Raw genomic sequence first — 20,335 nt, 5'->3', positions numbered from 1 at the left:
TCAGTTTTCCAGAGGTATAGAGGACCTATTAAATTGCAGTACATAATTTTTCTCAAACAGAAAACTTATAGCAGCTGAATAACTGATGCACATTTTTTTCAATCACTCTGCAAAGTAATTTTCTTGTTACAACTGGAAATCAAAGATTTCATTCTCATCTAATTTTGCCAAATCTTTATTTTCTAAGACTTGAGTGATCAGATAATATGCTTTAACATCAAATAATCTGAAAGGTAAAGTTGGCTAACTTAGAAATATATTCTAATTTCATCTTTAGGAGCAGTTTTGACAGAATGGGAGAATACACTGGAAACAAAGGGCAGACATTAGATATTCTGAAATGCAACTGTATAAAAAGTATTTTAAGGGCTAGAGTTAACTGATACAAAATTAGAAAAGAATCTTTACGATTTTCTTTTCAAATACAAAAATTTTTTAGGTGTGTATGTGTGCGCACACACGTGTATATAAACGTGTGTATAAAATATCCCCCACGAATAATATACAGTAATAATAATAAAGATCTAAATCAGGCAGTCTGGCTCCAGAGCCAATATTCTTAAGTTAAATATCATGTATCTGCACTTTGGCTAGCAATGATTAAGAAATAAATAATGACCAGATAAATGATGAAAACTACTAAGAATTCAGTAATGCTAAAATAAATCAGTACTTGTAAATCCCAACGATATTTGTGCATGCCATTCATCCTTCATCTATTACTTTGGCTAAGTGAAGAATGAAATGATATTGCGTGATATGCAGAGGGATTTAAAGACCCCTTGCAGTTACTCCCTGGGAATCCTTCAATTGTGCACTGCTCACAAGTTGGGAGCCACCTAATGAGTGTAAGATAATATATAATCAAAGAATAGATAGCAAAATTCAAATTATAAATATAGAAAAGGAAAAAAACTTTTGCAGAGCTTTGAGAAGCAAAAGAAACTTTTAAGAAGGTTAAGTCAAGTGGAGGAAGGAAAGGCATTTAGTTAGCATTAAGGGCATGTAAGTAAGAATAAGCAACTCAGGTTCTTATACAGAATAACAAGATAAAAATAGTATTCTGTGATCTGGCAATAGTATGTAGGACTGAAAAGAGACTAGTTAGGGGGTTATTAATATAAGTTACATGTGACATGAAGCATTTAACACAGAGCCATGGAAATGGAAAGAGGATAAACTGCAGCATTATCTAGAAGAAACAATAGGTGACTGACACACATAGAGAAAAAAGGAGATAGGAGAGCTAAAGAGTCTCTAAAGTTACAAGGCCTGAAAAATAGTGCTGCCACTGGTTGTTCAGGAAAGGGGAAATGGTCATGATGAAGAGAGGACAAGAGAAATTGGTAAATGTTTTTTTTCTCTAAAAAGCTAAAAATTTAACTGTGAGATTTGGGTCAGTAGTCATGTCCAGCGATACATATCTACCTACAGATGATACGTATCTATAGATGATTAGTTCAAAAATCATCAAAGGAAAGAGTAATACTCTATTCAGAACAGAAGGGACCTAGAGGTCATCTAACCCTAACTTTTTACAGTCCACCAGAGGTTAAAAATTTATCCACAGGCAGAGAGAAAGTGGAAAAATAGTGCTCTAGGAGGCTGACAGCGCCCAAGGAAGTTTTAGTTTTAGACACTGCCTCTAAGTAAATAAATAAAAATGAAAGCAATATTCACAACTGCTTCATTACCTTAATAATATCATTAGTTTCTCCAGCAACGGGATTTGATTTGAGTTCTTCAATTTCTTTCTCCAATTCTAAACATTAAAAAAAAAAAAAAAAGATTCTGGTTCAGAAATGAAAAAAATAACTACTGGCTAATTACTTAAAAAAAAAATCAGAACACATTTCAAAAGCAGCAGATATTTTGAGAAAATATTAACTTCACCCACTATTACCTTTTATTTTCCTTTTTATTATGGAAAACTCCAAACAAATAAAAGTAGAGAGAATGGTATGATTAATCTCCAAGTACCTATCACCTTGATTTAGTTCATGGCCCATCTTGTTTCATTCTGACCAGTATTCACTTTTTCCTTTCCCTCTTTTCTTACCCGTCCAGATAAATTTTAAAGCAAATTCCAGACATTATATTGTTTCAGCTGTGAATAACTTCTTACTGTCAAGCAACAACTCTCCTCATGTTAAACATACATGTTAATCTATTTCATCAATTCATGGCTAGGTCTGGAGCCTGGAACACTTTTCCAAGGTAATAACTCCCTTTATCAAAAACTGATCCAACCCCGCTTTTCGAGTAGACAATAAATCTTGGCTATTAGGCTAGGCAATTAACATTTGTTAAGTCACTGGACATTCAAGTATTAACGGACACATACTAAAAAGGATACTAATAACTTTACCCTTCTGAAATGGAAAAGAGAACCTGAATAGAAAACCAATCAACTTCAGCAAAAAAATATAATTCAAAATTCTAGAAATGGAAATCTTTTATTACTTTACGTAGGTCCCTTTTTCCTTCTTTGGGTTCACAACATTGTGTCTCTAACATTTCAACTGACTACACTCAAAGATATGCCTGACTCAGAAAAATACACAATACAAATGAAGGGAAAAATGTACTTAACATTAACAAATTGTTTCTAAAAATCCTCCTCCCTGACTTTAATAATTCAAAAGTAACTGCAGTTTAGAGATACGAGATACTAAAAAAATATCAGTCAAATGGTTAGAATGTTAAATAACAGATTCTACTACACTAAGATTTTACTGGATTCACTGATAGACAAAATAAGCCAATGTACTATTAAAAAAACTAATTTTAACCACAACTAAACGATACTGTTATCAAGATGAATATTTTCAACTCTATACCTGTACATCTTGATTTAGCTTTCTGAATTAGCATCATCTGTTTCTTGGCAAACTTGATAAGATCTTCCTTGGGCAATGTTTCCAGCTGAAAGATGTAGTGACGTTATCAATTTGTTATCACTCATTTTTCTACTACATCACAAAAAAGAAAAAGTCTGCCTAAAAATAAAAACATTCTACTGAATAAATCCTTGTCAGCCGAACACCATTTTAAAATGAGCAAATAAGCAACTACTATGAAATGTAAAAAAAGAGCACATATCCTCTTAAATACAGATATTGTTGTCAGAGGTTAAAACACACTCTAGGTTTTGATTTACCATAAAAATAAGGGACTGAGACTAATTATACTTAAAGTTCCTAGAGCTGTAAAATTATTTCATTCTATTCAAGGCTGAAAATGTCTTTGGCTACATGAAAATATGGAAGTATACTTCCTACAGCAATAAGATGAAACAGGTTGCATTTAGGCTTTAACTAAATAATCAAGCAAAATTACTTTACTCATTGGCTCGGTTTTCTAAACTGTGAAATTGGGATAACGATAGTAGTTATCTCATGGCTGCCATGAAGCTGAAATGAAGTAACTTGAGTGCTTAGGGAAGGGCCTGAAACTTAGTATGCAAGCAATAAGCCACTACCTTTGAGAATCACTGAATGGTAAACGTTGGTAGGGCCATAAAAATTACTCCATTCACCCTTCTCTTTTCACTTAGGAGGAGAGGCACCTACAGAAGGGAGTCCCTTGGCTCCTACCTATGTCACTGTTTTTTCCATTACATAAGTCCTCATAAATTAAGACCGCTTTGTTTAATGTCTGAAAAATTGCAGAATAGCTCAGCAGTGCCAACCAGCAGCAGGAAGTAAACAAAAGTCAACTCTTTTCATACCAGTTAAGTTAAAAAGAAAAGACGAGTGACTGTATTAATTAAAATTGAGACTTCCTGGAGAAAGGCTATTTCTTTTAAATAGGCCACCGTCCTCCCCATGCCCAAATTTTCCAATTCATCACCCTTCCACTCTTCATGGAGTCTGCTAGTCAAGTATTCTTTTCACCTTAGACTTCCCGGTTCCAGGGCTGGCTGATGAAGCCACCGCCTCTTGAACAGGATCCTGCAAAACAAAATCAAACCCAAGTGATCAAAAGAACTCTTTTCCTAATCCCAGAAAGAATGCGTGGAAACTTGAGCGGTAAAAATAAATGAATAAATAAACCTTTCCGTGAACTCAAGTGAAGGAAAGCGTTAACGTTTGAACGAGAACTGGGGGAAGGAGAGCGTCTTTCGCCGTGGCAAATCGTATACAAGTGGCTCTAAGGAGCCGGGTCATCACGAGGGACGGAGTCTGGGGAAGATGAAAGACCCGGGGAGCGCGGGACTGCGGGTCGCAAAGGGGAGGCTGCCGAGCCCTCACACGGGGCCCACCCCTGCGTCCAAGCGCAGCTCGCCCAGCTGGTGGGCCCCAATCCGAGTCCTCCGCCCAGGCCGCGTTACCTCCATGGCAGCCATGCCACCGGGATTCCGCAGCTCTGCCACCTCCGCACTTCCGTCTGCGGCCGCCTCTGACGTAGCCTCGACTTCAGGTCAAAGGTCCGGCTACCCAGGACCGGCCCCACCCTCGCGTCTCCATGACTACGCCCTGAGGTGCTTGCGCTTCCGCTTCCGCTTCTACATCCTGCAGGCGGTCCCAACAACCCCCCACCTCTCTATCCCCGCCCCAGGCCTCCTGCTCTGCCCCAAGCCCTGTCTTGAGTGACTGCGGACCTAAGGAGAGGGATGAGTTCGGCTAGTTCACCGGGTCAGACCCTGGTGCTGGGTGTCACAAACCTTGGTAGGTTTAAATCCTGCCACTGCCATATATTAGCTGTGAGAACTTGAGCCAATTACCCTCAGAGCCTCATTTTCCTTAACTGTAAAATCAAGTAAGGACAATGGGAATATTGCGTTGGAGGACAGGTACCTCCAAAAGGTGTCTGTCAGTTACCACGGCCTTTAGGAGAAGCCCCCTGAGTGCCTGCCAGACAGTTGCTTTTGAGGGGTTTTTTAGGCAGATGTCAAATCCGGTTCCCAGTAAGCTCGCTGGGGAACTGATAGAATTAAGGCTGAGGGCCTTTCCAGGAACTGGCATTTCTTGGCTCTCAGGAGACCAGGAGCAGGTCCCCAGGAGAGCTCTGCTCAAGAGGGGCTCTGTACTGTTGCTGTTGTGGGAGTAAGCAAGAGAGCCGGTCTCAGGGTCCGAGATGGGAGGAGATACCAAATGAGAGAGGAGGAGGGAGGGAGAGAGAGAGACAGAGACAGCGACAGAGACAGAGGCAGAGACAGCAAGGTATCCTCACTTCTGAGTGCACAACCATTAGATTTACTGTCCGGTCACCAAAGCTACTGTTGTGTCCTGATTGGTGCTCCAGAAGCCTCCTGTTTGCTCATATGGTTTGCTGTCACCTTCACCTTTCCCATTATGTTTATAACAGATGCCAATTAACTGAGGTAACTTGAATGTATAACGTAGTTCTCTGTGGTATGAAATGGCCAAAAGGATGTGAAGAGGCAGCATACAGTATTATCGAATAAAGGCTAGGTAATGAATACTAAGTAAAGAGAGTTATATAACCAATAGAGAAAGAATTACTGTGGACCTTATAGTGGCCTTCCAAACCATGGTGACCCTTCCTGTTTGATAGTGTAGCACCTAGTTTTGGGCTAGGATTGGTTTATAACCTAAGGTGAGGTATTGGACTTCTATTTACTATGTTGGTTTAGTGATAACATTTTCTATTTCTTTGAATATGATGGAGGAATCATACAGCCCTGATTGCAGTTGGCAGACATTTGCCACTATTTGGCAGCCTGAGGCCAAAATTGGTAACAGGAAGAAGGCAGAGCCTAGACAGTCACAGAGGAGTGAAGCTAAAGTCCTGATCAATCTACGATGAGTGGAATATGTCAATAAAGCCCCTTTATTACGTGATCCACTGAGCATTGGGATTTGCTGTTACTCGTATGCCATTACACATCGTTAGTCAATTATTTACGGGATTTAAGTAAGCTTAGAACCAAAACTACAGAGATATTTGTTCTATCTATTAATATGAAGGACTTTAGAGGATGTTTTTCCCTTGCAGTATGGGATCCAGTCTAGGATCAGGAATCGCATTGAATTTTCATATCTTTTTATGTTTCTTTAATCTGGAACATTTCCATAGCCTTTCTTGGTCTTTTAGAAAATTGACGTTTCTGATATTTGGGAAAACAAAGAAAAAAACCCAAAGAGAAAACAAACAATCAAGCTCATAGCTACAGAGAGCATATTGGCAGTTGCCAGAGGTGAGGTAGAGGTGGTCAAAAGGTACAAACTTCCAGTTATAAAATAAATAAATTACAGGGATGTAATGTAAAGCTTGGTGACTATAGTTAATACTGTATTACATATTTAAAAGTTGCTAAGAGTAGATTTTAAGTTATCACAAGAAAAATTTTTGTGGTGATGGTCGTTAACTACACTTACTGTGGTCATCGTCTCCCAGTATATACAAATACGTAATCATTATATCGTACAACTGAAACTAATATAATGTTATATGTTGATTATATATCAATTTTTTAAAAAGAATTAAAAATTGACAGCTTTAAAAACTATAGTCCTCCCCACCTTTTGTTTTTTCAATTAACATTCAGTAAAATTGAATTTTCTCTTGTTCTTTGACTTTTAATACACTTACAGACTTATAGCATCACCAGCATAGTCAGGTTTTGGAACAGTTTTATCGTCCCCCCCGCCCCCAAATTCCTCCATACTACTCCATTGTAGGCAGAAAATCCTCCCATCTCTAATCACTGTCGACCATGATCTCTTCTTTGTCACTATAGTTTTATTGTTTCATGAACATCATATAAATGGAAACTTACAATACGTAGCCTTTTGAGACTGGCGTCTTTCCATTAGCAAAGTGCCTTTGAGTTCACCATTCATCATTTATCATCCATCATCAAGTTGGATTTATCAATAATTTGTTCCCCTTTATTGTTAAGTAACATCATTGTACGGATGTACCACAATTTATTCATTCACTAGTTGCAGGATGTTTGGGTGTGTTTCCAGTTTGGGTGATTATGAATGCTATAGAAATTGAAAATAGAGTCACTTGCCAATGTGTTTGTCAATAATATGTGCTAGGTTGCTGGGCACATTGTGTGCTAGATGGAGACTGCTTTGTGTTAACTAGCACGGCTCACATAATGCAATGGGACGTGGCAAGGCTCTGCCTAAGTAAAACTATCTTCTTTACCAGCTTGGCATGGTGCTACAATTCCCTTCTTATTCAGTTTAGTTGACAAAGGTGGGGCATTATCTCCAGAAGAGTCTCATTACAATGAACTTCTTACTTAGAGAGAGTCCTGACAGACACCTGATCTTTTTTGTTAGTATATTAGCAAGTTTTAGTTCAGGAAACTTAGTTATTGGCTCTTTAGAGCTTCAGTTATAGCTCTTCAAAATAAATATGGACCTTGCCCGCTTATGGTACGGGATAAGAAACTGAGGTCTGAGTTGTTAAAGGCTATAAAATGGTTGGTGGCAGAGCCAGGACCAGAACTGAGATTTCCTGGCCCTTAGGGTAATATTTTCTCCTTAATCACAAAAATATTACCTACATGTTATTACATTATAGAGTCACATGAATATAGTGTAGCCAGTCAGCATCACATTTTAATTTATTAAGAAATTTTTAAATAATATTTAAAAAACAATTTACCGTGATTCTTAGATGTTCATATTGGTAAATTCTTATTTCTACTTTAAGTCAGGATGAGCTTCTATATATTTAGGGCTTCTATAACAAAGTACCACAGACTAGGTAGCTGAAACAGGAGAAATGTATTGTCTGACAGTTCTGGAGGCTCCAAGTCCAAAATCAAGGTATTGGCAAGATTAGTTCCTTCTGAGGGCTGTGAGGGAAAGATGTGTTGCAAGCCCACCTATTTGGTTTTGAGATGGCCATCTTCTCCCTGTGTCTCTTCACATTGTCTTCCCTCTGTGTCTGTGGCCGACCTTTCTCTTTCATAAGGAAACCAGTCTTATTGGATCAGGGCCCACCCTAAGAAACCTCATTTTAAGTTGATCACCTTTATGTAGACTCCCGATCCAAATAAGGTCACATTCCAAGGGTCTGGGGGTTAGGACTTCATATGAACATATGAATATAGGTACAGTTAGCCTAAAGCAATCATCCTCTTGAAAAGGCACATGTAACAAACTCCAAACAGGAGATTCAGGAGAATTATGTCACAGAGGAACTGGGAGGAAACAGGTGAAGATGGCAAAGGACAGTGATGTTAATGCCTATGGTTGGGAGCAGAGTAAATGACTGGCAGAGCAGCCCCAGGGGGAACCTGCTGGTTGACAATCGCAAATGAAAGGACATTTGACTCTATCATCTATGGTTTTTTAGGCTTTTCGGGTTTAAGAGAAAAGTTGCAAGAATGATACAAAGAATTTCTGTGTATCCTTCACCCAGATTAACAATTTACCACATTTGCTTTATCATTCTCTCTCTATTATTTTTTCTAAGCCATCGAGAGTAAATTACAGACATCATGCCCCTTTATTCCTAACTACTTCATTGGATTTCCTTAAAACAAAGGCATATCTTAAATAATCACAATAGAAAAAATCAAAATCAGGAAATCAACAATGATACTTTAATCTATAGACCTTATTCATAGTTTACCAATTATCCCATCAATGTCCTTTGTAACAAAAGGCGCGGAGAACCTGCTGATCCAGGGTCCAATGCATGTAGTTGTTATGCTCTTTAAATCCAAACAATTCTTCACTTTTTGTCTATCATGACCTTGACATTTTTGAGGATGACAGGCGAGAAATTTTGTAGGAGATCCTTGAATTTGGATTTGCAGGTCGTGCAGTTTGGAAGGAATATCAGTGAAGCCGTGTTGTATCATACTGTGTCATATAATGTTGATGTGTATCATTACTGGTGATGTTAACTTTAACTATTTGTTTAAGTTAGTGTCTGCCGAATTTCTTCACTGTAAAGTTACTGTTTTTTTCCTTTTGAATTAATAACTATCTTGTGGGAGATGCTTTGAAACTATGTAAATACCATACATCAAACTTTTACCCACCAGTTTTAGCACCCATTGACAATTCTTGCTTGAAACACTCATCAATTTTATGAGTGTTTCTAATTCTTCTAAGTTTATTGGGCATTCTGTAAGAAAAAACCTTACCTTCTCCCTTCTTCATTCATTCATTCATTTATTCATTAGTTTCTAGAACGATGGATTCAGGGATTCTTATTTCATTCTATGGGTTACAATGGATTATTAATGTTATCTTTTTTGATGTGTAAATTGTACTAGATTTCGTCAATGGGAGAACCTTCAAGCCAATTCCTGTGTTCTTTTGACACGTCTTTATTCTTATTAGAGATTTTTCTCATTTTTTGGCACAAAAACGTATTTTAGATTAATCTTAAACTTTTGCTGCCCCAACCTGGAATCAGCCATTTCTCTGAGGAGACCTGGTTCCTTTTCATGGAGTATGGTGTTTAGAAACCAGGACCTGGCCAGACAGTGTGGTCACTGCTACTAGGTGTCATTGCTTCTAGGCCATATATGTACCTGTACATATATGTGTACACACATTGTGATACACAGAATAATGTCCCCAAAGATGTCTACGTCTTAACCATGGAACCTGTGAATATATTACCTTACATCCAAAAGAAACTTTGCAGATGAGATTCAGGATCTTGAGATAGCGAATAATCCTGTGTGATCCGGGTGGGCCTAATGTAATCACCAGGGTCCTTATAAGATGCAAGAAGTCAGGGAGGAGAGAAGATGATATCCTGCTGGTTTCGAAGATGAAGGAAGAGGACTGTGATCTAAGGAATGTGACTTTTAGAATCTGGAAAAAGTGAGAAAATGGATTCTCCCCTGAAGCCTTCAGATGGTGCTACCAAACACTAACTTTAGACCTGCAGTACCGTAACAGAATAAATTTGTGTTACTTTTAAAAACTACTAAGTTTGTGGTCATTTGTTACAGCAGCAGTAAGAAACTAATATAAAACTAGGGAATATATGCATGAGTCTATATATTTAAATATATGTATACATACATATGTGTATGTACACATGGATATCTTTTTTGTTTAGCGAAAACTACGAATTCATAATAATACTTGTTTTATTTCAGCATCACAGAGATCATTCTAGCTTCCTTCTTTCCATTTTCGTAGCTCTCTTCTCTGATATTGAATAGCCCAGGCCTCATTATCTACAGCGTATTTATATTTTTCCTCGGTATTAGTATTAAGATAACATTGTTTCAGAATTTCTAACCCATAGTACTGTGAGAAATAAACCTACTAACTAGACTTCAATATTTGTTTTTTTTGTTTGAGGGCAAATGGTTAAAATATTACGTTCAAAATTACTTGGGTTACTTCTTTTCCTTTAGCATGGTTATGTTATTCATTTGAAATTCAGTTAGATTGCTGTAATTTATTTCTGCTTATAGTACATTTTCTTTTCTTTTTATTAAATTAATTAGGGTGACTGATTAATATCATTATATAAGTTTCAAATGTACAATTCTTTCCTACACCATCTGTATATTGCATTGTGTGCTCAGCACCCAAAGTCCAGACTCATTCTGTCATCATACATTTGCCCCTTTTGACCCGCATCTACCTCCTTCCACTCCATTCTCCACTGTTAACTACCATACTATTGTGTGTGTCTAAAAGTTTCTTGGTTTGTTTCTTTTGTTTGTTTCTTGCCTTCTGTTTTTTATCCCACATATGAGTGAAATCACATCGTTCTTGTTTTTTTTTTTATGTCTTATTAATTTCGCTTAGCATGATACAAGATCCATCTATGTCATTGCATATGGCAGTATTTCATCTTTTTTTATGGCTGAGTAGTATTCCATTGTATGTATGTACCACTTCTTAATCCGGTCATCCATCGAAGGACACTTAGGTTGTTTCCATGTCTTGGCTACCATGAAGACTGCTACGGTGAACATAGGGGTATATGTATCTTTACCAATAAATATTTTCCAAACTTTTGGATAAATAACCAGAAGAGGGATTGCTGGGTAACATGGGTAGCTCTATTCTTAATTTTGTGAAGAACCTCCATACTGTTTTCTATAGTGGGTGTATCAATTTACATTTCCACCAGCAGTGAATGAGGGGTCTTTTTTTCTACACATCCTCTCCAAAACTTGTTATTTCTTGTCTTATTGATAATTTTTTTTCTGCTTCCTCTGCTACTGCTGATTCCTCCTCTTCCTCCACTCTGCCCCCCGCCCCGCCTTCTATTACTTGACACTTCACTGTTTAGCAGTTTATATGTAGAGGTTTTGTTTTTCCAGTACGTGTTGCTGAAGTGCAAGTTTTAATTTTATTTTACCTGCACTGCTGGGGCTTCCAGGTTCTCTGTAGGGCGGTGTTTCCCAGGCTGTGGGACAGCCCCACATTCCCTGAGGAAGTGGGCATTTCCTTTACAACATGGTTACCTTGGTCTCGAGGCACTACTCCTGTGAATTTGAAGTGACGGGCTATGGTTCTCCCGGCCTGTATGTTCCCAGAGTCACCTTCTGTAGCCAGAAGCTGTAAGCATAGGCACACTGAATTGACCTAGCTGCTTCTTCCAGGCTGCATCAGTATATGGGGGAGGCATGGGAGTGGGTTCACTCATCAGCAGCTCTGCTCTTCCTAGTGGGTTTAGCAGCAATGAGTGCAGACCTCTTAGCTGAAAACTTTTCTAGCCCTTTCACAATCGACTAAGTGAGGAATTTACTGCTGGTCAGACCATAGCGGGATGGGCTGGGTGGGCTCCTGCATCTGTGGAATTCTTTCACGCTGGTAGGCTGTGGAATACAGTGACCCTTTACACCGCTTCTCTTTTCCTAACCCTCGGTCTAGCCTCTTTATATGCCGACCACCCAGGCTTGACTGCTGTCTCTGCCCCTCCTGTTTGCTCAGTGGGATTGCACCCTGACCCTTCTCTGCTATCTCTTCTGCTGGGGCTGTGGTAAGCACCAGACTGCACTTGGCTTTCATCTCCTTCCTTTCCCCCCTTACCCCCACTATCTCCACTCAGATATACCCACTGTCAGATTCCTCAGTGTGGGGACCTCCTAGATGTTTTTGTATGTCAAGCAGAGACTCCTTTGCTGAATTTTAGCTATCCAACTTATTTTAACTTCAAGGGGGGATACCCGGAGGTCCTCTCACACTGCCATGCTGCTTACATCACTATTACATTATATTTCCTACCCATACAAAACATTAACATGGTTCTAAATGTCAGAATTCTTAAAGAAACATATACTCAGTGTCATGGTTAACTTTCTGTGTCGACTTGACTGCTTCATGTGATGCCCAGATGTTTGGCTCTTATTGGGTCACATAATCAGTGTGTATGAGAATGTTCTTGAATGAAATTAGTATTTGAATTAGTGGACTTAGTAAAGCACTTAGCCCTCTCTGATGTGGGAGGGCATCATCCAGTCTGTTGAGGGCCTGACTAGTAGAGGATGTAAGAATTCTGCATTTTCTATCTGATTGCTCGAGCTGGGACATTGATCTTCTTCTGCCTTCAGTGCTCCTCGTTCTCCAGCTATCAGACCCAGACTGAAATCGACACCATCAGTTATCTTTTAACATCTTGTATTAGCATGGTACATTCGCTACACTTGATGAACTGATATCGATTCATTATTATTAACTAAAGTCTCAGGTTCCTATTAGGGTGTACTTCTTTGCATTGTTGTATATTCTGTGAATTTTGACAAATGTATAATGGAATATATTCACCATTACAGTATTCCACATACTAGTCTCACAGCCCTAAAAATCCCCTGTTCTTTCATCTATTTGTCTGTTTCTTCCTCCTTCTAAACATTTGCAACCACTGTTATTTTTTACTGTCTCCACAGTTTTGCCTTTCTTATATATTTTTTAATGACTTTAGTCCTCTGCTTTTCAACTGAATTTTTTTTACTAACAGCTTTGTCAAATTTTAATGGCCTTCTTTAACTCTCACCTATTACCTGTACAACAATGTTATTTTCTTATATGAATTGTAGACTTATTGTAGAAAATGTCATCTCATCTAAATGACTCATGGCCCTTTGTATACACGTCTCAGATATCTGATGAGAGTTATCTTAAGTGAAAAGAAAGATATTACTGGGTCACATGATCAGGCAATCAGCTGATAGGAAGTGTAGATGGAGTGGGCCTTCTTGATCTCTAGAACTAGAGATTGGGATAGTTGTTAGAAGTGTATCACAGAACAAAAAGAAATATAAACTTAGTTACAATATTCACAGAGTTCATAAATTAAAAACACATTGTCATTCAGAAATGGCACAGCTCGTTCTGGTATTAATTTTTCACATGATCCTTATAAAGCCAGTGTAATGAAATTCATAGTGCCATCAACAATACAATACTCCTTAAATAAATTGATTTGGTTTCTAATGACTCAATAAAAGCAGTTCTGTCATGAGCTAACATGATGTCTTAAAGGTCATCATCTGGCTTGATCAAGGATGATATTTGGAATATTTAATGCAATAGCTCTCCTTGGCTTTGAACCATGGCCGTAGTCTAGAGCAGCATAGCATACTGCTATAATGTCACAAGATTACTATCCCTGTGTCAGATGATTCTAGAAGGACGTTTTTCAGCCTTCCTTGAAAGAGTTTCTTCTCTCATAACAAGTCAAAGCCAACACATCAGATGCATTTTTTCACTAACTTCTGCTTGCGTAGGGGCCTGAGGCCTCTCAACTAGCAGCAGTGTAGCCAAGACTCAGCCACATGGTACAAGTCTGGCTTTTACACCTGACAGAAAGGTAGAGGTTCTTTCTTTTCTTTACTCTTCTCTTCTTACACAGAGTTTACTTTCAAAACAACAGTAGACATTTAAAAACATAAGCTAGATGGGGGTCACTATTCCTCTCAAATATCTCCAATGGCTTCCCATCTCCCTGAGATAAATTCAAAGTCCTGACAGTGTCTGTCATGTCCCTATGTGATCTGACTCCCAGTTATCTCTGTGTCCTGACCTCTTACTGCTCCTTTCCACCCATTTGCACTTGCTGTTCCCTCTACTTGATCGCTTTTCCTCAGATATCCACCTAGCTTATGCCTCACCTCTTTCAGCTCTTTCTTGAAATATCTTCTCAGTGAGGCCTTCCATGGCCACATAGTTATAGTATTTCAACCTGACTTTACTTCTTGTACTCTCTATTTCACTGGTTTTTAAATTTTAAAAATCTCAGTTCATCGTAAGAAATACACTTGCTATTGTTACTCAGGTATGCAGACATACATACACACACATACAAAAAACTAAAACCAAAAATTACAAACCAATGCTTACTATGGGCATGTGTAATGCATTTTATATTTTCTCATCTATGATATAAATAGATCAATGAGAGAAAGAATTCCTTTCTTTTTATCCATGGTTATATCTCCAGAACCTAGAACTGTGCCTCACACATAGTAGGCATTCAATAATATATGTCGAATGATCTGAAAAAATAATAAGCTAGCACGGAAAGAAAGGGCACCATGTGTACAGTTTAACAATACAGGCATGGCTTTAAATGGCAAAGGAATCAGCCATCTCTCTAGAAATGACATTGCTCAGCCCTTGGAGACAGGCAGGGACACGGGAATGAGAACAATACCGTAGTAACCCTTTTGGGCCTACAGTGTTGTTAACTCAAGTAGCATAAGGACTGGGCCATAACCTGTGACCTTCAGAGTTAATTAACTGTGTTAAGAATATACTAGAATCTGCACAGACTGGCCTGTCTTTTATTTTTTCTTTCTTTCTTTCTTTTCTGTTAAGTTTTTGGGGTAACATTGGTTAATACAATTATATAATTTTCAGGTGTACATTATAATTTCACATCTGTATACTCTATTGTGTGTTTACCACCCAAAGTCTAGTTTCCTTTAGCTATCATATATTTGATCTGCTTTACCAATGTTACCCTCCCCCTACCCTACTATATTTGACCCCCTTTAACCGTCTACCTACCCCTTCCTCCTCCACCCCTTACCCTCTGGAAACCACTAGTCTATAGTCCATGTCCATGAGTCTCTGTTTGTAAGCGCTGTTCATTTGTTGCTTTTAGGTTTCTATCCCACATATAAGTGATATCATGTGGTTTTCAATGTTTTCTGTCTGGCTTATTTCGCTTAGCATGATTATCTCGAGGTCCATCCAGGTTGTCGCAAATGGCAGTATTTCATCTCTTCTTATGGCTGAGTAATATTCCATTGTATATATGTGCCACAGCTTCTTTAGCCAATCATCTATTGTAGGACACTTTGTTTGCTTCGGTTGCTTTGGTTGCCAAGTCCTGGCCACTGTGAATAATGTTGCTATGAACATCGGTGTGAAATATCTTTTCGGATATGGGTTTTCAAGTCTTTGGGGTAAATACCCAGTAGAGGGATTGCTGGATCATATAGTAGGTCAATTCTTAGTTTTTTGAGGAACCTCCATACTGTTTTCCGTAGCGGCTGTACCAATTTGCAGTCCCACCAGCAGTGTATAAGGGTTCCTTTTTCTCCACATCCTCACCAACATTTGTTATTACTTGTCCTCTTGGTAACGGCTATTCTAACAGGTGTGAGATGGTATCTCATTGTGGTTTCGATTTGCATTTCCCTAATAGCTAGCAATGTTGAGCATCTTTTCATTGTTTTCTGGCCATTTGTATGTCCTCTAGGGAGAAGTGTCTGTTCAGGTCCTCTGTGCATGTTTTGATTGGATCATTTGGGGCTTTTGTTGTTGTTGTTATTGAGTCGTATGAGTTCTTTGTCTATTTTGGATATTAGGCCCTTATCAGAGGCGTTGCCTACAAATATATTTTCCCATTCGGATGGTTGTCTCTTTACCTTGTTGACGATTTCTTTTGCTGAGCAGAAGCTTTTTAGTTTGATGCAGTCCCATTCATTTATTTTAGCTTTTACTCCCCTTGCCTTTGAGGTCAAATTCATAAAATCCTCTTTAAGTCTAAGGTCCTTCAGTTTAATTCCTATGTTTTCTTCTATGCATTTTATTGTTTCAGGTTTTATATTCAGTTCCTTAATCCATTCTGAGTTCATTGTGGTGTGTGGTGATCAACAAAAGTTTGGTTTCATTCTTTTGCAGGTGGCTTTCCAGTTTTCCCAGCACCATTTATTGAAGAAACTTTCCTTTGTCCACTGTATGCTTTTGGCTTTTTTTGTCGAAAAATATTTGCCCATATAAATATGGGTTTACTTCTGGACTCTCGATTCTATTCCACTGGTCTGTGTGTCTGTATTTGTGCAAATACCATACTGTTTTGATTACTGTCGCTTTGTAATATAATCTGAAGTTGGGCAGAGTGATGCCTCCAGCCTCGTTCTTTTTTTCTCAGGATGGCTTTGGCAATTTGGGGTGTTTTGTGCTTCCATGCAAATCTGATGATTTTCTGTTCTATTTCTTTAAAAAATGCCAATGGGATTTTGATGGGGATCGCATTAACTCTGTATAAACTTTAGATAATAAGGTCATTTTAACTATGTTGATTCTTCCGATTCAAGAATACAGAATATCTTTCCATTTCTTTGTATCTTCTTCGATTTCTTTTAATAGGGTCTTGTAGTTTTCGTTATATAGGTCCTTCACATGTTAAATTTATTCCTAGGTATTTTATTCTTTTTGTTGCAATTACAGAAGGAATTATTTTTTCCACTTCTTTTCCTGACACTTCATTATTAGAGTATAGGAATACTATAGATTTTTGAACATTGATTTTGTATCCGGAGACTTTATTGTATTTGCTTATTGTTTCTAGTAGAGTTCTTGTGGAGTCTTTAGGGTTTTCTATGTAGAGAATCATGTCATCCACAAATAATGACAGTTTGACTTCTTCGTTTCCTATTTAGATGCCTTTTATATCTTTCTCTTGCCTGATTGCACTCAGCAGGACCTCCAATGTTATATTGAGTAACAGTGGTGATAGTGGACAGCCTTCCCTTGTTCCTGATCTTAGAGAGAAGGTTTTTAGTTTTTCACCATTAAGTATACTGTTGGCTGAGGGTTTGTCGTAGATGACCTTTATTATGTTAAGGTACTTTCCTTTTATACCAATGTTGTTAAATGTTTTAATCATAAATGGCTGCTGTATTTTGTTGAAGGCTTTTTCTGTGTCTATTGATATGATCATATGGTTCTTATTTTTTAATTTATTTATGTTGCGTATTACATTAATCGATTTGCTCATGTTGAACCATCTCTGTGCCCCGGGATGAAGCCTACTTGATTGAGGCGTATAATCTTTTAATATGTTGCTCTTTTCGGTTCACTCGTATCTTATTTAGGATTTTTGTATCTGTGTTCATAAGAGACATTGGTCTGTAATTTTCTTTTTGTGTGCTATCTTTATCAGGTTTTGGTATCGGAGTATTTTGGTATCAGAATATTGGCCTCATAAAATGAGTTGGGAAGTATTGCCTCCTCTTCGATTTTTTTGAAGAGTTTGAGGAGAATAGGTATTAAATCTTTGAATGTTTAGTAAGATTCACTGGTGAAGCCATCTGGTCCTGGACTTTTACTTTTTGGTAGGTTTTTGATGATTGTTTCAATTTCCATACTGCTGATCGGTCTATTTAGATTTTCCAGTTCTTCTTGATTCAGTGTAGGAGGTTGTATCTTTCTAAGTACTGATTCATCTCTTCTAGGTTATTAAATTTGGTGTTATATACTTTTTCATAGTATTCTTGTATGAACTTTTGTATTTCTGTGGTGTCTGTCGTAATTTACCCTCTTTCATCCTTGATTTTGTTTATTTGTGTCCTTCCTCTTTTTTCTTTCTTGAGTCTAGCCAGGGAGTTGTCGATTTTATTAACCTTCTCAAAGAACCAGCTCTTCGTTGCATTTATTTTTTCTATTTTTTTTGTTTTTAATTTCATTTATTTCTGTTCTAATTTTAATTATTCTTCCCTTCTGCTGACTTTAGGCTTCATTTGTTCTTTCTTTTCTAGTTTTTTAAGATGAAGCATTGTTTATTTGGGCTCGTTCTTGTTTTCTGATATAGGTGTGTAATGATATGAACTTTCTTCTTATGACTGCTTTTGCCGTGTCCCAAAAGTTTTGATATGTTGTACTATCATTATCATTCATTTCTATGTATCTCTTGATCTCCCTTTTTATTTCTTCTCTGACCCAGTTATTCTTCAGTAACATGTTGTTTGATCTCCATTTATTTGTGTTTCTTCCTGATTTCTTTCTGCAGTTGATCTCTAGTTTCAAAGCATTATGATCAGAGAATATGGTTGGTATGATTTCAACCCTCTTATATTTGTTGAGGCTATCTCTGTGTCCCAGTATGTGATTGATCCTTGAGAATGTTCCATGGGCACTAGAGAAGAATGTATAAGCAGCTGTTTTGGGATGGAAGACTCCATAAATGTCAATTATGTCCAATGATCTAATGTGTCATTTAAGGATGTTATTTCCTTATTGATTTTCTGTTTGGATGATCTGTCCATATCTGACAGTGGGGTATTTAGGTCTCCTACTATGATAGTGTTTTAGTCTGTTTCTCCCTTTAGTTCTGTTAGTAATTGCTTTACATGTTTCGGGGCTTCTTGATTGAGAGCGTAGATATTAATAAGTGTTACGTCTTCTTGGTGCATGATTCCCTTTATCATTATGAAGTGTCCCCCAGTATCATTCTTTACCTTTTTTATTTCGAAGTCTATTTCGTCCTATATTAGTACCCTACTCCCACTTTTCTCTGAATGCCATTTGCTTGAAATATCATTCTCCACCCTTTTACTTTGAGTCTATATTTGTCTTTGGAGCTGAGATGTGTCTCTTGGAGGCAGGAGATGGTTGGATTTTGTTTTTTGATCCATTCTGCAACTCTGTGCCTTTTTATTAGTGAGTTCAGTCCATTTACATTTAGGGTAATTATTGACATATGAGGTCTTCCTACAGCCATTTTCTCTTTTGCTTTCTGGTAGCTCAGTGTTTCCATTGCTTCCTTGTCCTTGTGTTTCTGTTTTCTTTATTTTGGTTGACTTTTGTGGGGTTTCCCTCTGGTTCTTCTTGTTTTATGTTATATACTTCAGTTCTGAATCTTTGGCATGTGGTAAGCATTACGAATATATATATATATATATATATATGTATATGTATATGTATATAACTATCTTTTACATATTCGTAATATATGTAATAATATATATATATATAGTCGTCTATTTTCTTTCGCGCGTGCCTAATCTCCATTCCCCTTTGCGAATTTGGATCTTTGAATCCTCCCCTTTTCAGTCATTGTTATCTCAATTTGTCCCTATGTATGCTGAACATTCATTACTATCCTGCTATAGCAAATGTCTTCTTATTTTTTAAGCTTATAACGCCCTTAGTAAGGGTTGTATTCCTCTGCTTCTATTTGCTCGATCGTTACCTTACTCCTAATTTTGTATTTTTTTGTCATTTTGTTTTAGGTGAGCTGACCCCTTTCAGTATTTCCTGGAGTGCAGGCCTCATAGTGGAGAATTCCCTCAATAGTTGTATGTCTGGAAATTCCTTAATTACTCTTTCATATCTAAAGGAGAGCTGCTGGATATGTTATTCTAGGCTGGTAGTTCCTTTCACTTAATAGTTTAAATATTTGATTCCATTCCATTCTGGCTTGTAAGCTTTGCACTGAGAAGTCCGAGGATAATGTAATGGGTTTTCCTTTATAAGTTACTGTTTTCTTCTCCTTGGCTGCCCTGAGAATTCTATCTTTATCGTTGATTTTCGATAATTAATACAATGTGTCTTGGTGAAGGCCTTTTTGGGCTTAGATAATTGGGTGTTCTGTTAACTTCTTGAATTCCAAGCTCCAGCTCATTCCTTAGATTTGGGAAATTCTCATCAACTATTTGTCTGAAAATGCCTTTCCTAGCTTTTGATAATGCCCATTATTCTTATGTTTCCTCTCCTGATGGTATCAACTAGTTCTTATATTTCTCTTTCATTATTTTTCTTTCTTCGGTTTTTCTCTTCTTCCTTCTGATTTATTTCTAGATTTCTGTGTTCGATATCACTGATCCTTTCCTCCATTTGGTTGCTATTTCATTTTTAAACTCTCGCAGTGTTATTGTTTTTATTTTTTAATCTCCAGAAGTACTATTTTTGAAGATTTCAATCTCCTTGCTCTATTCATCTAGTTGTTTGTTCAATTCCTGAAATTATGGATATGACTCGTTTCGGAACTCACTGAGTTTTTTCAGAAGTACCATCCTGCATTCTCTGTCATTTTAATTGCATTTTTCTATGTCTGTAAGCTTATTTTCTGGAGATTTTTCTCTTTCTTTCTGAGATGCCTTGTCACCTTGGTCGTTCATGGTGTTTAATGGACTATTTCTCCACCTAAGCATTAGTGGAAACGTATTCTGCTTTTTTGC

At 37.6% G+C, this 20,335-nt stretch overlaps 1 protein-coding gene across 10 annotated transcripts in view; it reads right to left on the bottom strand.

Annotated features, from left to right (window-relative positions):
* GCC2 (GRIP and coiled-coil domain containing 2) overlaps positions 1 to 20,335 on the bottom strand; it is a 72,115-nt gene that overhangs the window by 42,610 nt on the left and 9,170 nt on the right. For 2 of the 10 annotated variants that reach the window (XR_005650592.1, XR_005650591.1), the window contains exons 1-4: positions 4,334 to 4,499; positions 3,897 to 3,953; positions 2,841 to 2,925; positions 1,695 to 1,762 (exon numbers count right to left, since the gene is read on the bottom strand). Coding sequence is in view for 7 of the 10 variants with exons in the window: in XM_039852626.1 (XP_039708560.1) it covers positions 1,695 to 1,762; positions 2,841 to 2,925; positions 3,897 to 3,953; positions 4,334 to 4,348 (225 nt within the window). In the remaining 3 variants the exon portion in view is untranslated. Of the gene's footprint in view, positions 1 to 1,694; positions 1,763 to 2,840; positions 2,926 to 3,852; positions 3,954 to 4,055; positions 4,304 to 4,333; positions 4,501 to 20,335 lie in introns of those variants that run through there. The other 8 variants (XM_039852632.1, XM_039852633.1, XR_005650593.1 and 5 more) reach the window with 7 other exon arrangements.

Source organism: Pteropus medius, unplaced genomic scaffold (genome assembly GCF_902729225.1).
Source record: "Pteropus medius unplaced genomic scaffold, Ma_sr-lr_union100, whole genome shotgun sequence".
NCBI classification, from domain to species: domain Eukaryota; kingdom Metazoa; phylum Chordata; class Mammalia; order Chiroptera; family Pteropodidae; genus Pteropus; species Pteropus medius.
Note: the sequence above shows the minus strand (reverse complement) of the source record. Positions and strands in the feature narration are given on the sequence as shown.